This window comes from Aspergillus saccharolyticus (genome assembly GCF_003184585.1).
Source record: "Aspergillus saccharolyticus JOP 1030-1 unplaced genomic scaffold BP01scaffold_53, whole genome shotgun sequence".
Taxonomy (NCBI): domain Eukaryota; kingdom Fungi; phylum Ascomycota; class Eurotiomycetes; order Eurotiales; family Aspergillaceae; genus Aspergillus; species Aspergillus saccharolyticus.
Window position 1 is genome coordinate 21,545 of NW_020290663.1, and position 15,969 is coordinate 37,513.

At 54.4% G+C, this 15,969-nt stretch overlaps 3 protein-coding genes across 3 annotated transcripts; 1 reads left to right on the forward strand and 2 right to left on the reverse strand.

Moving 5' to 3' along the window:
* Positions 1 to 209: 209 nt before the first annotated feature.
* On the forward strand, positions 210 to 2,880 carry BP01DRAFT_306726 (beta-glucosidase H; the record flags this gene model as incomplete). Its single annotated transcript, XM_025572249.1, has 3 exons — positions 210 to 279; positions 362 to 968; positions 1,032 to 2,880. 3 exons carry the CDS (start codon positions 210 to 212, stop codon positions 2,878 to 2,880), a joined length of 2,526 nt encoding a protein of 841 aa, XP_025427035.1.
* A 4,833-nt stretch (positions 2,881 to 7,713) lies between these two features.
* On the reverse strand, positions 7,714 to 9,821 carry met2 (homoserine O-acetyltransferase). The gene is made up of 3 exons (XM_025575981.1): positions 9,702 to 9,821; positions 9,218 to 9,608; positions 7,714 to 9,164 (listed from the first exon to the last, which is right to left on the reverse strand). The coding sequence occupies exons 1-3, from the start codon at positions 9,736 to 9,738 to the stop codon at positions 8,120 to 8,122; spliced, it is 1,473 nt and encodes a 490-aa protein (XP_025427036.1). The 5' UTR covers positions 9,739 to 9,821; the 3' UTR covers positions 7,714 to 8,119.
* Positions 9,822 to 10,034: 213 nt separating this feature from the next.
* Positions 10,035 to 12,099, reverse strand: BP01DRAFT_306731 (MDR family MFS transporter; the record flags this gene model as incomplete). Its single annotated transcript, XM_025572250.1, has 9 exons — positions 10,035 to 10,424; positions 10,483 to 10,643; positions 10,698 to 11,221; positions 11,254 to 11,323; positions 11,372 to 11,395; positions 11,446 to 11,620; positions 11,671 to 11,722; positions 11,778 to 11,854; positions 11,905 to 12,099. 9 exons carry the CDS (start codon positions 12,097 to 12,099, stop codon positions 10,035 to 10,037), a joined length of 1,668 nt encoding a protein of 555 aa, XP_025427037.1.
* Between the last annotated feature and the right edge of the window lie 3,870 nt (positions 12,100 to 15,969).

The following is a 15,969-nucleotide window of genomic DNA, read 5'->3' on the forward strand; positions in this document are numbered from 1 at the left end:
TCCTGCTCTTGAAACATGACGGCATTCCCTCCCCCGCCGTGTTCTCTTATCGCCTTATCGCTCTATAGCGCTCTCTCCCCTCTCTGCACAACTCCCCGCTGAACAATTGCTGAAGGCAATTCGTCCTTCATCTCTTCGAAAAAAAAAAAGAAAAAAAAGAAAAGAAAAAACAACCTCAGCTAGATCTCCGTGGGGATATTTCCTGCATGATGACGCGCATAGACGTGGAAAAGGTCCTGGAGGAGCTCACGCTCGGCGAGAAGGTGGCTCTCACAGCGGGTGAGTGACTCGACATCTCAGCCCACTCACTAAATCCGATGAGGATCTCTCTGATTACTGTTCTATGGTTCTTTTCTGCCAGGCATTGACTTCTGGCATACTGCCTCTGTGCCCCGATTGAACATCCCCTCCCTCCGCATGTCCGACGGACCCAATGGCGTGCGGGGCACCCGCTTTTTCAACGGCGTTCCTGCCGCCTGCTTTCCGTGCGCCACCGCGCTCGGGGCCACCTGGGACACGGAGCTTCTGCACCAAGTCGGACGGCTTATGGGCGAGGAGGCTATTGCCAAAGGATCGCACATCATTCTTGGGCCGACCATCAACATCCAGCGCTCCCCGCTGGGCGGTCGCGGCTTTGAGTCCTACGCCGAGGATGGAGTCCTGTCGGGGACGCTGGCGGGCCACTACTGTCGGGGTGTACAGGAGAAGGGAGTCGCGGCGACGCTGAAGCACTTTGTCTGCAATGACCAGGAGCATGAGCGTCTGGCGGTCGACACGATCATCACGGACCGCGCCTTGCGGGAGATCTACCTCCTGCCCTTCCAGTTGGCTATGCGTATCTGTCAGCCCGCTTGTGTCATGACTGCATACAACAAGGTCAATGGAACACATGTGAGCGAGAACAAGAAGATCATCACAGATATCTTGCGAGAGGAGTGGGGGTGGGATGGCTTGGTGATGAGCGATTGGTGAGAGAGTTGCCTGGTACTCCCGTGGTTGGAATGCGCAACACTGATTCAAGTCGCATGCAGGTTTGGAACCTATAGCACCTCTGACGCGATCAATGCGGGCTTAGATCTGGAGATGCCGGGCAAGACACGCTGGCGTGGAACGGCCCTGGCACACGCCATCTCCTCCAACAAAGTCGCCGAGTTCGTCATGGATGAGCGCGTACGCAATGTGCTCAACCTGGTCAACTGGGTTGAACCGCTCGGGATCCCCGAGCACGCCGAGGAGAAGGCTTTGAACCGCCCGGAGGACCAGGCGCTACTCCGACGGGCAGCGTCGGAGTCGGTGGTGCTCATGAAGAACGAGGAGAACATTCTGCCTCTGAAGAAGGAGAAGTCGATTCTCGTGATCGGGCCCAATGCTAAATTCGCGGCCTACTGCGGAGGCGGCTCGGCCTCGTTGGACTCCTACTACACGGTGACTCCATTTGAGGGCGTTTCTGCCAAGAGCCAGGGCCCCGTGGCATTCGCCCAGGGCGTCTACTCCCACAAGGAGCTGCCCCTGCTGGGTCCGTTACTCAAGACCGAAGATGGCAAGACGGGCTTCAAGTTCCGGGTCTACAACGAGCCCGCCTCCGAGTCCAACCGCACGCTGGTCGACGAGCTGCACCTGGTCTCCTCCAGTGGCTTCCTGATGGACTACGTCAACCCCAAGATCAAATCGTTTACATTCTACGTGGACATGGAAGGCTACTTCACCCCGGAGGAGGACGGCGTCTACGACTTTGGCGTGACCGTGGTCGGGACGGGCAAGCTCTACGTTGACGGCGAGGTCGTCGTCGACAACACCCAGAACCAGCGGCAGGGCACCGCCTTCTTCGGCAACGCCACCGTGGAAGAACGGGGCTCCAAGGCGCTCAAAGCCGGACAGACCTACCGCATCCTCCTCGAGTTCGGCAGCGCGCCCACCTCCGATCTGGACATGCGCGGCGTCGTGATCTTCGGGCCCGGCGGATTCCGCTTCGGCGCCTGCCGCCAGATCACCCAGGAGGAGCTCATCTCGCAGGCGGTGCGCCTCGCCGCGAGCGCCGAGCAGGTCGTCATCTTCGCCGGCCTGACCAGCGAGTGGGAGACCGAAGGCCACGACCGCGACCACATGGACCTGCCGCCCGGCAGCGACGAGATGATCTCGCGTGTGGTCGACGCCCACCCCAACGCCGTCGTCGTCCTCCAGAGCGGCACCCCGGTCACCATGCCGTGGGTGCACAAGACCAAGGGCCTCCTGCACGCCTGGTTCGGCGGCAACGAGTGCGGCAACGGCATCGCCGACGTGCTGTACGGCGACGTCAACCCCGCCGCCAAGCTGCCCGTCTCCTTCCCCGTCCGCCTGCAGGACAACCCCAGCTACCTCAACTTCCGCTCCGAGCGCGGCCGCGTGCTGTACGGCGAGGACGTCTACGTCGGCTACCGCTACTACGAGAAGCTCGACCTCCCCCCGTTGTTCCCCTTCGGCCACGGCCTGTCCTACACCACCTTCGACCGCCAGAACCTGCGCGTCACCACCGTTCCCGAGCAGCTGGCCTGCACCGCCGACGCCGCGCCCGAGCCCGTCTCCGTGACTGTCAGTGTCACCAACACCGGCCCCCTGCCCGGCGCCGAGATCGTGCAGCTGTGGGTCCGCCCGCCCCCGACCGGGGTCAACCGGCCCAAGCGCGAGCTGAAGGGCTTCACTAAGGTGATGCTGCAGCCGGGGGAGACCCGGGCGGTCGAGATCGCGGTCGAGAAGAAGTTGGCTACGAGCTGGTGGGACGAGCAGCGGGGGAAGTGGGCGTCGGAGAGCGGGGTGTATGAGGTGCAGGTGACGGGGACGGGTGAGGGGGTGTTGAAGGGCGAGTTTACGGTGGAAAAGACGCGGTACTGGTTGGGTTTGTAACATCCATCCATTTAACTAGAACTAGTCCAGCCAAGCTACGTGGTTGGGATACACGGTGTTCTTGGGGGGCGAGTCGGAATCTGAGATGACAGTGTCTATATACTCTTCAGGCAGGGAAGGGCTCGTCCTCTACATACTCGGGTAGTGGATGTTATGCTGTGATGTGAAATGTGCTATGAATTGATGGATTGAGGCTTGCTTGTCCTCTATATACCGGCTAAGGAAACGAGAGAGTCGTAACGATGATGCAAGTACTCTAGCTACCGGGGAATCGTGATTGCTTAGGCATGGCTACTGATACAACGCCAAACGTAACCTCTCAGCGATCACGGGATACGTAGAGATACATGCACGGGTATTAGCATTCATGGCCAAGACCCCACATCCACATCCACATCCACATCTCATCACTCTCCTCCCAACTATGATAAGAACCTTCAAGTGCCCAGATAAGGCACCACGCCCTCCAAACTAGACGACCCGTTCAAGACACCCCCCTCCTCGTCCGGTGTCCGTGCACGTCCACGGCCTTTCGTAACCCCTCGTCCCGTCCACCAACCCGCGAGTCGTTTCAGTAGCGTCGTAGGGGCCCTCGGGTGACGGTCCACCTCGAGCACCGAGTCATCATCATCATCCTCCGCCGCCGCGCCGCGACGGAAGAACCTCCGTTTCAGTTTCGATGACACGGACGCCGTGGAACGACTGAGCGCCGACCACGAGGTCTTGAGTCGCGACGCACTAGTCCCCGGGCGACGCGGGTAGGCTGGTTCCGGGGGGCGGGGGAGGGTGGAGGGGTCGGAGTGAGCGGGAACTTTGTTTAGGGTTGTGGTGGTTGCGTCGTCGACGAGGTGGTTCTCATGACTTGCAAGCTCAGGCTGGTCTGCTTTTGGTGGGGGATGCTCTGTGGTCCTTTCATGCTCGAGCTCACGCTCAGACTCACGCTCAGGCTCAGGCTCAGGCTCAAGTTCTTGGTCCGCGGACGGAGACGTCGGCAGAAGCGCAACGCTTCCTGTCGTCATCTTAGCCATGACGGCCTGCTGAAGGCCGAGGTCGCGCTCGAGCTCTTCGGCGGAGGTCATGATGTGGGCGTTGCCGTTGGTGTCGATGATCGTGGGGGGTTCTTCTGTTCCATCGGAGTGGAGGTGGGTCGGGTACGTCGGGGTGTATGTGGAGTGGCGTTTCGTTGCTGCGGTGTCTTGTGCAGGGTCAACGTTGGAGGGTTCGGATGTGGTTGTGGTCGTGGCCGGGTTGAACACCCTCGAATGTCGGGCTGAGCTTGCTGCGTTGGTTGTTGCCGACAGACCCAGACTCGGTGTGCTGGTGGTCAGCAGCGACGCGCCGACGCCGCCAGGGCCGACGCCGCCGACGCCCCCGGCGGAGGAGGTGATGTAGTCGGCGGCGGTGTCGGGGTCGAGGAAGACCTCGACGTCGGAGTCGTTGGCGAGGTCGGGATGCTCGTCTTGAGCGTCGGGATAGGCGTCCTTGTTGTTGGTGGGTGCGGAGTCGGTGGGGGACAGGAAGGCGGCTGTGTCTTGGTCGCGCCGACGCTGCTTGGTGTCGCTGCTAGGCGCTTCTTCGGTCATTGCACCGCGGGTCAGGAATTGTTGATCGACCGACGAGGTCGGGCTCGTGTCTTCACTGCTCGTCGCGTTGTTACTGCTATCCGTCGGCGAGAGGCTGGTCGGCACCGTTCGATAGACGGTGCTTTCTGATTCTGTGGTGGTCGTTGAGACCGTGATCGGACTGATGATCACATCCTCCTCGCCTTCTGGTGCGGTAGGTGAGATCGGGCTGACAATCATACTCTCTTCTGCCGGCGCGGTAGCCGCCTCTGACTTTCCGGCCTGGGACGACTCCACGCGGTGCATTGTGGTGGAGTCCGAGTGCGAGGATCCCAGCTTCGACCGCTGGCCCTCTCTCATCGTCGCTATACTCGGCTGCTGTGTCAATCCCACCCCGGAATCATACTTCTCCCCGCCGCCACCGCCAGCCCCATCACGAGCGAAGAGCCCGCCGCCCAGTCGTCCCATCATCCCACTGCGCAGCTTCTTTGTCGTGCTTGACAGAAGGTACTTGGCATCGACCTGGGCGGCCGCCGCCGCACTGCTGCCCGCAACGGCGGAAGGGGCTGTTACCGCCGAGACGCGTTTCTTGCGGGCGGCGCCTCTGGCTCGATCAGGGCAGTAGTTGGAGGAAATCCCTTGTTCAATCCGGTAAACCAGTAAAGAGCAGGCGTAGCGCACCTGGGCTTCCAGTTCCGGGGAGAGTTCTTGGCGGGTGCTCGAGCGGCTCTCTTCATCCTCTTCTTCGGGTTCATTTTGCATCACGGTAGTTTCATTCTGCTTCTGGGGCGTGAGGTCATAACATCGTGGAGTTTGGTCATCAAGGCTGTCGTTGTGGAGGGCGAACGTTGGTTTCTGGGAGTATTCCATCAGCATTGCTTGAATCACAACCCAGTAGGGATCCCATGTTTTCACACTTATAACATCTGGGATCTTTGGGGGCTGGACAGGAAATCACGCACATTCGAGCCGAAGAGGAAAGAAAACGAGGTGCGCTTTTTCAAAAGGAGGTCCTTGGTCAGGAAATCCATATTCTTCGTTATGTTCGGACCGACTGCAGAAGGCGAGTCGGCAAAGGGTGGAAAGGTGGATCTATTGGCGCGGACCGGCAACGTATATGATTACCTTGACTATCATTGATCCCTGGAGAAGAACAAGATTGTCTCACAAACGAGAGGGCTGAATAGTTTAAGTCGCATGGGAATGACGATTGAGGCCAGGTCCGATCCTCAACGATCTTGGTTTGGTCCGCTGGGCAACGAAAGTGCCCAAAAGAGCCGCCCAAAACAAACCTTCTTTTTCTTCTCGCGATTCAGCCCAACCCAATGCGGTCGTCGACAATGGAAGCGAAAAGTTGTCCGGGCAGCCTCAAGGAGGATAGCAAAAGCCGCAATGGGAAGCTGGAATGCGGGGGGTAGAGGTGAAATAGGGAACAGACAATTCCTCATTCTCCGGGATTACAAGAAGTAGAAGAATGAAACTCGCCCAGCCGAGCGAAGCAGGCAAGCCACCCACACACCCACACCCATCATCATGATGACAGGAGGGTCTCAGACTGAAGGAGATATGGGAGTGCCTGCCTGCCTGCTTACTTGCATTGCACATTGCACGGAATAGGACCAGTCTCGTAGTCCACCAACCTGCATTGCATCTCCGCCGACGATCGACTTTTATTGGCAAGGGGAAGGCCCGCGGGGGCTGCGCGGCGCGCGCGCACAACGGCGGCGGCCAAACGAGCGGGGGAAACAGGCTATTAGACTTTTTGTACGGATGAGACAGCAGGTGAGGAAGCGTGGTTGGCATCAAACCACTCGCGTAGAACGGTTGGAATCGCAGAGCGCCGATTGAACTCTGACGACACTCACGCTTTTGTCAAGGTATGGGCGGGTGTTGGTTGTGTGTGGTGTTTGACCCCGACATCCCTCCACATCCCTGCCTCTCTAAGCTTGATCCTGCAGGGACTATCACTCTCAATGCAGGACACAAAACACGGCTATTCGCTGCAGAGGACCAGGATGGGGAGAACCCAGCTGAATCCAGATCGTCCTGTCGCGAGAGGAAGAGCAGCAGGCGGGATCCCCTTACTGGTGAATCGTAACAATGAGAGATTTCCACCCTGTGGGGAGCTTCTCTGGTGAAGCTGTCAGTTGTGGTCTCGCTCTTTGGTTCAATCTTCACTAAGACGCGACATGGCTAGCCAACGAAGCTCACATTGCACAGCCAGGCATATGGGTGTCTAGACCATTGCAATTGGAGTTGTGATTCCACGTTGGAAATGAGTCACGCAGGAGATTCCATTGCTTCTTTGGGGCCAGGAGACCCTTGCAAGGGGTGGGCTGGTTAGACTTCTCGACTCGCCAGCCAGGAAGGGATGGATGGATCAAGGGGAAACTCCCAGACTCCCGATCAGGAGAATGAAATTGGATGGATCAGAAAGCAGATTTCCCGGGATTTTCAGTTCAGACAAATGAAGGTCTTCCACCCCATGACGTGGAGAGAGAGAGAGAGAGAGAGAGGAGGGGGAAAAAAAGCAAAGAGACCAAAGACCCTGAATGTGATCTGTCATGTGATGTGTACCACTGCTGCTGGGCTCTTCCCTCCCACTGATGGGTTCTGTATGCATCATTGCTTGTGTCTCAATCTCACCGTCACCAAATTAACTATACGATCGGTTATCGTCTGTTATTTGCAGGAGAACTCCCGGAAGAGTTAAGACAAGGCTCCCTGAATAGCAGACAACATCAACCATATTCCCCCGACCCATCACATCAACCTCACACCAGCCGGCAGCTCGCTCACCCAGAGACCCCGGATTCATACTTTGGACACCTCCAACAGGGCGGACGCCATGCATACAACGACTCTACCGCGTCTCTAACAGCCCTGCGAAGCCATGCAATGATCTCTCCGGTTCGTGTAAAAACCGTCCATTCACCGTTCATCTCATTACGCCGTCACGTCATTTATTCCACTGCTGTGTGGAATGCACGACGATTCCCCGCAGTTGTGAGAAAGAAATCCGGATTCAGGCGCATGGTGCGCAGTGGCATTACGAGTGTGAGGCTTCGAGCGCGCGGATGAAGGTTATCATGCAGCGTTCGGGGTCTGTTCGCTCTCCGCGTGCGGTGCATAAGGGATAGAGACAGTTAGTCGCCTTGTGCTTAATGCAGGATGGGGGCCCACTGATACATAACATAATAGCTACCAAGAAAGTGTCCGGATGGGAATACTTCCAACAGTACGAAAGCTATACACCAAGGCTATGCAAAACAACAAAACTGATTGTCTATTCCTTCATCATACTATGTACGATCGAACTCTTGTAGAATGGTCGCCCACCACCCTCGGACTGTGGTTGCGTGGCAAAGCCACACCGATAAGGGCTTATCGATGGAGAGCAGTTGGATGCTTCTTTACAGCCTTACCTGTGACTAGGAAACGAGAGAGGCAGTTAAGTGCTCATCTCTCTGACTGGCTTAAATATGACAATAAACATGTGTGCACCGCTACTTCCCCCAGGGCGCCTGGTCCTGGCGGGGTCCGAAGCCGCCGGCGCGTCCTCTCGTCGCCGAGAGAATGGCCAGACTGCGTTCCCCTTTCTGGTGTCAGGCATCTGTGTTGTGTGTAAAGGCTGCAAGGAATGCGCCAAAGGTGATCTGGATAATGGGAAGGTCAGTCTACCAGGCGGTGATGTCTTCCACCTCCGCTTCGCCGAATGTGCTGCTCTTAGTTAGCTTGTTCACGCCGTCCACGGCCTCGGCGCCTCCCTCCGGGACCTTGGACATGATGTCCGGCAGGACCTCGCGGAAGAACTCCAGGATGTACTTGTTGACCTGCTCGAACTGCAGGAGGAAGGCGTCGTGGCCCTCGGGACTCTCTATCCGCTTCAGTCTCGAGTCCGGGATGCCAGCCGCAATCTCCTGCTGCTCCTCAAAGGTGAACAGACCATCCGTCTCGATCCCCAGCACCAGCGCAGGTTGCTCGATCTGACCAAGTGCCTCGCGGACAGGGTCCTTGGAATCCGCACTGGCCCGATGTCTCGACACATCGTGCGTGTCGAGTTTCCGGGTGATCGCAATATAGCAGTTGGCGTCAAACCTCTTCACGAACTTCTCGCCCTGGTAGCGAAGGTAGGACTGGGCCGAGAAGTAGGTCGGAAGCTTCTTCTGGTTGCCCTTGGGTTCCACAGTCTTGCTGAAAGTCTTGGTTCCCGAAAACTGCGGGTCCTGGAAGAGGACCTCGGCCGGCTGAGCAAGGATGGGCGACTGAGGCACAGGGGAGCTGCGCCCACTGCTCTTGTGGCCATCGTTGTGGACGGCCCAGTGCTCGTTGGGCGGGCTCGGCTGTCTCTCCGTGCCATTAATGTTCTGGCGTTTCGAGGGGTCGGGCACATTTCTGCCGAATCGAGACTCGAAGGAGTTGCGACTGCGGTAGGTGAGAAGGGCAGACATGCGAGCCGCACCCAGGCCGGTCGCAGGAGGATCGTCGAACGAGTAGTAACCGTCCTCATACTTAGGGTCACTGTAGATGCTTTGACGTTGCGCTTCACCCCAGCTGATACACCAGGCCGAGTGGCGAGGGGATGTGGCGATCGGACAGATCGCACGGACATACTCTTTGCCGAAGTAGGCGTACTCGAGGGTGAGCATACCTCCCATGGAGCCACCCACAACCGCTGCGATCTGCCGCACGCCAAGGTCGTCCAGTACTATCTTGTGGATCCTGATCCAGGTTAGACTTGATCCTTTCCCAGAGCAAATCTGGGCATGACATACCTCACATCATCCCGCACAGTGGTGAGAGGAAACTCGGGGCCATAGAGGCCCTTTTCCGGGTCTCCGTCCTTGTAGGTCACGGCGCTGGCACTGCCATACGGACTGCCCAGACTGTTCAGGCAAACAACAAAGAAACGCGAGGTATCAAAAGCCTGACCAGGGCCACCGAGCAGAGGACCCCACCAGTCCGCGACATCCGCGCTGCCACTGAGGGCATGGCAGATCACCAGAACATTATCTCCGTTCGGGGAGAGTTTGCCACGGGTGGTGTATGCCACTGGGACATTGTGCAGGGTGACACCAGACTCGAGAGTGAACGAGGGGATGATCGCGATAGATTGATCGGTAATCAGCGCCGAATAAGGGTTTTCAGGTTGCGAGGCGACTCTCTCTACGGGATTTAGTAGCCGTTCACCTGGATATCGCGGGGACCAAATGGAGCGGGGGCGGGGGAAGGGATTTCTGGGGGAGGGGGGATACTGACGGAGTTTGCCAGAGGCACCAGCAGATTCTGTGACCATTCCGGCGAGAGGATGTCCAGAAAATCAATGCGCTATGAGAGCAAAGGCGAGTTCAAAGACAGAAGAGTGAAATCACGAGAAATTAAACAGCTTTTGTAGAGAGATGGAGGAGGATGAAGTTAAGGAGGGAAGGGGAGGAGGCCGTATTTTCAAGTTTTCCGCGGGTGACTCATGCGTCATGGCCGCCCAATCGGAATCCCTGGCTGCAACATCTCTCACGTGATGCGTATTTGGATACGACGAAGGCTTGACTCTTGCGGATTTTGCATGATTCAATCTACACCCGCTAAACTACACTAGACAGTCTCCACCGAAGATCTCGACGCTTCCTTCTGCTCAGACCGAATACTGCCCCATCCCATTCCCCACGCAACCACAAAACAAGCGCATGAACAACCCACACAGAGGAAGAACACGCGGTCGATGGTCTCGCAGTATGCCAGCAAGACCCCAGGGAGATCTGCGACCGACACGACGCTCCGCAATCCCGTTGCTCCTGCAGTCAGCACCTCTTTGGCACTTACACTCGGCGCATGTTTCGGAAGTAGTTCCCTTAACCCTGTGGTTTGAAATGTTTGGGAAAAGCTGAGGAATAAGGATGCCCCCAGCGTTGAGCTGAACGTAAGCAAGCCCATCGCGACAGGCACCTGTGGGGGTGGGAGTGTGCTTTGCACGGCAATCACAGGCTGATAACGCTCGAATTCAGTCTTACGTACGGAGGATTTGCAATGCATGTGAACTCACCAGCTGGATGCCCATCCCTTCGCCGACTCCTGCCAGTACCTGGTAACCAACCCACCTGCCAGGGGATGAATCCGGCCTGAAAGTGGCCATCAAGCCACTCGAGACACCATTGAAGATCGAACTGATGAGGACGTAGGGTAAGTAGTAGCCCTGCCATTCAACTAGGGTCCATCAGTCACGATCCAGACGCCAGAGAATTGAACGTGATGGCCTACCCAGCATGCCCACAAGAAGCGCCGCAAGCAATTGAGGTACCATCGTGGGTAGGCGATATAATCCACTGAAGAAAGGCGAGGCGCCCTTGACGGCCTGGAAGTATATCGGCACGTAGTAGTCTTTGCAGATGATCAAACTCATTAGGAAGCCGAAGTTCAAACAGCTGCAATATACTACTCGATTCGACAGGATGTTGAAAGGGATCATTGCTTCTGCGCCTTTGGAGGCCTCCCAAATCAGAAAGATGGCAAACGTGCAGCCTGCACCACAGAACAAACCAATAATGGTAGCACTGCCCCAGGGAAACTCGTTACCCCCGTATTGCAAGGCTAGCAGCAGCTGGATGGCAGCTGGAGCGAACAAAAGGAAGCCAACCAAGTCTAATTGTCGGTGGATTGAGCGGAGGACTGTCCACACTGGAGGCTTTTGAAGCTGTTCTGGGATGTGAATGAATGCGATCAGGGCTGCGACAACGCCTCCAATGGGCAGATTTAGATAGAAGCCGGGAGGCAAGTTAGCAGGGCTCTCAGAAGAAGAGGCCGGGGGTGCCTACACCAGCGCCAGGTTGAATATTCTGTCAAGGCCCCCCCAAGCAGAGGGCCGATGACCAATCCCATTTGCGCAACTGTGACTGTCAGTCCGCCTCTTCCCTGCTTAGATTATGAACACCTACTCCCCATCGACAACCCGATGAGTGCTATGCATGTGTCAGATCTTGTTTCAGGTATCAGGGATCTCGGAGCTGACATGGTCTTTTGCTCATGGGAACCGAGCTGGCAATGATGGTGAAAGCGCCGGTCTGGATACCAGCACCGCCCATCCCGGCCACAGCACGCGCAACAATCAACATTAGGGACGAGCTGGCGAGACCACATAGAAGCGATCCCAGTTCGAAGACGGCGAAGAACGCAAAAAAGGTCCACTGTGATAAGTCACCGCCTGCTTCACCAACGCTCTAGCTTGACACCCTACTTTTGCATTAAAATTGGTATATAGCTTACCGGCTAGAGGTTGCAAAGCAGCACTTGGTCAAGTCAGCACTCGGGTGGAATGGATCGAGAAACAGAGATGAAGCTCACCTGGCCAATTGGTACGAGCTACCGTACCAACCAACATCGTCGAGGGAGTGGAACTCACTGGTTATTCTAGGAATAGCCTGCGTCGAGGTTAATGGTGGACGAACACTCCCTGGCGAGTTGAACCTACTGTCGAGATGATAGACATGTCCAGCAGCATCAAGAAGCTCACAACCGTGATGCCCATGAAGACCGCTGTCAACCTCCAGCCAGTGATCCATTCTTGTCGTGGTTCAACTTGGCTGATGTCAGGAAGACTGGTTGTGAGGTCGTCTTCGTTCTTCTCGGATAAAGAGAGTGTATCCTGTTCGACTTTTGCATTCATTGCAACGGATTCAAGCTAGGCTCCTCGTTCAACCAGTTCACAGGAGATATGACAATTTCTTCTACCTTGAAGAAACCAGGATGTACTGAATTTGCAAGTTAGCTTCCGCGTTGTCTTCCTTGCTCGAGCGTGCAGATAGCAGTCAATAAACCTCCGGAATATTGAGCGCCACATTCGATATAAGACGCACCGCTGGCCTGGCGTTCTGCGTTGCCTCTCTTGTGCCCTGTCAGCAGTCAGTTGATTCATCTCTCGTGCTAGCCAGTGATATATCACAGTAGGGACTGATACATCATTCTTCTCAGCCGAACTACCTACCGTTAGATTCAGTTTCTGTGCCATAGATGCCCCTGAATCTTACTCATCATCAGAATTCAATAAACAAACTAAGCATAAGATTCTAATTCGAACAACCTGAAGCACAAATAATCATAACCGAACAGCATATTTACAACTCAACAACAAACTTCATCGCCGACACCCCCTTCTTCAACAAATCCAGTTCGCTCTGCACCGACTCCAAGCCCCGACCCACGACTGACCGCCACTAACACCAACACCGACGGCGTTCGATACATCTTCTCCTGCGGTGTTGATTGCGAGATTCGGGATCTCATTCCAGAACATGATCAGGATTGGCCTACCGCCTACCTAGTTGAGTTGGGAATGCTCAGGATGAGCAGTGCAAATGAGGAGGAATAGCTTACGGCACTTATTAAACAAGTGGAAAGTTCTATGTCATCTCATGAATATAACAAGTCGATGACCCGGTTGGAGTCACATTCTATGATACGAGCCAGAATAAGAGCACATTCGGAAAGTAGAAGAGACTATGCAAGACGCGTAAGGTGAAATAACTCAACGGAATTGGTATCGATTTTAACAAAAAGTCTAGGATCTGGCTTGATGTTATGGCATATCTTGAGTGAACAATCCGTTTCAATCCCACGATGCTGTGATATCCCAGGAGAAGACTTTCCCTCTCCGTATAACTAAGTATTGATGCAGCATCACAACTACCCGGTATATGATTTCGAATAACCTCCAACCGGAGACGAGAATTCCTCGTCCAGCCCCCCTGCAATCCCCCTGAAGCACGCCACATCACACATTTTGGAGTCAGAACCACACACCCAGGTGATGACTGCTAACGACTACTTATATAGCTTCAGCTATTCACAATTAGACAAATGATCTGTAGAAGAGAGGAAAACTCTGAAGATAAGAGTAAGCATCCCGTACTCTTTGCTTGAAATCGTGGGCGAGGTGGACTGACAAAATCGCTGGTTCGTTCCATAGCGCGTCAAGATGGAAGTCGTCATCATCAGCTGTACCTGTGGCGAAAGACGGTAACCTGGACAGGGCATCGGGTATATATGTAGCTTTCCGAGTTTGTACACCACCAGGAGCTGGAACTGCTGCAAATACTGAGCTGCCCGGATAAGGCGAAGGTTCAACTGGGTGGTTGACATCGATGTCAATGAAATTTGCTCCAGAAGGGGTTTGATGGCCTGGTGATCAGTATAGACCACCGTTTTCCGCGGAGCTTGGACGAGGTGCTAAGGGTCGGAATTTCAGGATAGTCGGGAAAATCAATGTTCCAGTCTGGTGGATAGAGAAGTGTGTTGATGACTTTGGTGGTTTTGTTGTTCTGTTAACGTAGGTTGCATAGTAGACCGTATCCTCGTCTAGCTGCTGGACATGACGACTATCTGATGGATTATAGAATACCTATAGCAATGGTTCCGTGCGTCGTAATACCTTCCTGTCTTACCCGATTCTTCTTTTTGTTGGTGGGGGGGGAAGAAAAAGTCGGCGTTCTGAGGAGTCATCTCTGGTACTCTGAGAAAACGTATCCGGAAAAACCCAGCATCGTTGCCTGGCATGCTACCAACTTGTAGCGCTGACGTTGGGCTTCTGGCCCTCAAGATGTTACGACGTGATGCAGTTGCTGATTGGATGAAGCTATTCCTATGTATGATTAGCACCAACCCCTAGAAGGCTTTGCAAGACAACAGAAAAAGACAGGAAGAAGGTCTGAAATAGACTGACTGATTCTTTTTCTTTGATCTGGATGTTGGGACATGCCATGAGTTATAAGAAATCAGGTGCGCAAAATAGAGCCACTGAAGGTCACTATTGGCCATCTGCTAGAGCTGCTGAGGACTTCAAGGGACTTATTCAAGTGGAAGTCTAGAAGCCAGATTGAAGAGAAAAAAAAGGTTGGTTAATTGTAATGAGGGAATATGATCAACAGATCGGCTGGAGTGTGTGGCGCACCCGGTGAGATTTGACCGGAAGGCCAATGAAAGGCAGACATAGGCATCTTCACTAAGATGTCTTGTAAACAGTCGGACAGAGCCACAAAGAGCTGTCTTGCCGAGGGGACAAGGACGCCTGCAAAGCAATTGTAAGAGATGGACTCTGAACAATATGATAATAATGGTGCATAAGCATACAAGATCTGCTGTGTGATTACTGATCACGAGGTCGTTGGAGTCAATACTTCGTATAGTCGGGCAGTGGATTCCTATTGTATATTCAATATCGCGTAATTCTCCGGCGAAGCGGACTGCTTCATCGTCGCAGAATGAAGTTCTTCGCTGTCGTTCTCTTGATGAATTGAGCTAAAAGCATACTCCAAAGATTTGCGAACGCATCGAGCTGGCCAACAAGGACCTTGCAAAATTTGCCATACTCTTGTGAAGCTTCACTGGTGCGGACAAGCTGTTGCTCGCGGTTGTAGGGTCGGTTATGAATTGAAAGTACTCGTCCGCCAGTGAACAATGAACACCGCCCACGCTGACACAGTCGTTGCACTTCTGCCCTATCCCTCCTGATACAGTCGCGGAACGCCCTTCTGGATGAAGGGTCGCGACAGTATCCACACACCTAGTCGGGCGGGGGCTCATGGTCAACTTGAGTCATGAGGCTGCCCTCGCGGAGTTGGAACGAACAGTCAGCTGCGATGTATTGCTTCACCTGCTGTACGACAAAGACCGCAACCCAGGCTTAGTACATTCTGCTCAACTGTGTCGATGGGACTGTGATATCCAAAGCAAAAGCAAAACACCGCAATCAACAGACACTCTTTATAAAGAAATACCAGCAAAGATAACTAAGCACAAATCAGGAGAATCCTCTCCCACAAAGAAGGTACTTACCAAGAAGGATTTGATAGAACAGCTGCATATTCTGAGTGAAAAGGAATAGATAGAGTAGCACCAGTCTGATATAGTTAAACCTTTCTGGATTGAGTTGTGGAAAGACTGCCTTAAGTATACAAGCCGAAATAAGAGGAGTCTGGGTTTGGCTGCTGTCCAAGAGCAAATGATTAAAGAAGAGGCACGAGGCCTGGCCAAGTACACAAGGAGAACCCACAAAAGCACGAGGCTGATCAGGATCTACCGCACCGATTCGCAGTTGAGGGAATTTATCTGCACAACTATCACCCCAGGTGCCCAACTTGATCATCGTCGACATCAAGGCTCATGCCATTCGTGGCTTAGCTGAGGTCAAGACATTTTGGAGATTCGAACAGCAAAAGGGCCAAACCTGGGACCAAGACATTGCCGGGAAACTAATGTCGATTCTTATTCTTTGATATGTTTCAGCATTCTAAATCCTGGTATCGTATCCATCTGATTCTCAGAAAAGCCACGCTGGTAGAACAGTCCATCGCTTTGGTTCAGATTTGCTGATTTCACTTGGATCATAAACATTGCCAGGTGATCTCGAGTATACCAGTCGTGCTTTTGTGGGGTTCTCCTTGTGTACTTGGCCAGGCCTCGTGCCTCTTCTTTAATCCATTTGCTCTTGCACAGCAGGCAAACCCAGACTTCTCTTAGTTCGGGTTGTATACCAGGTTCT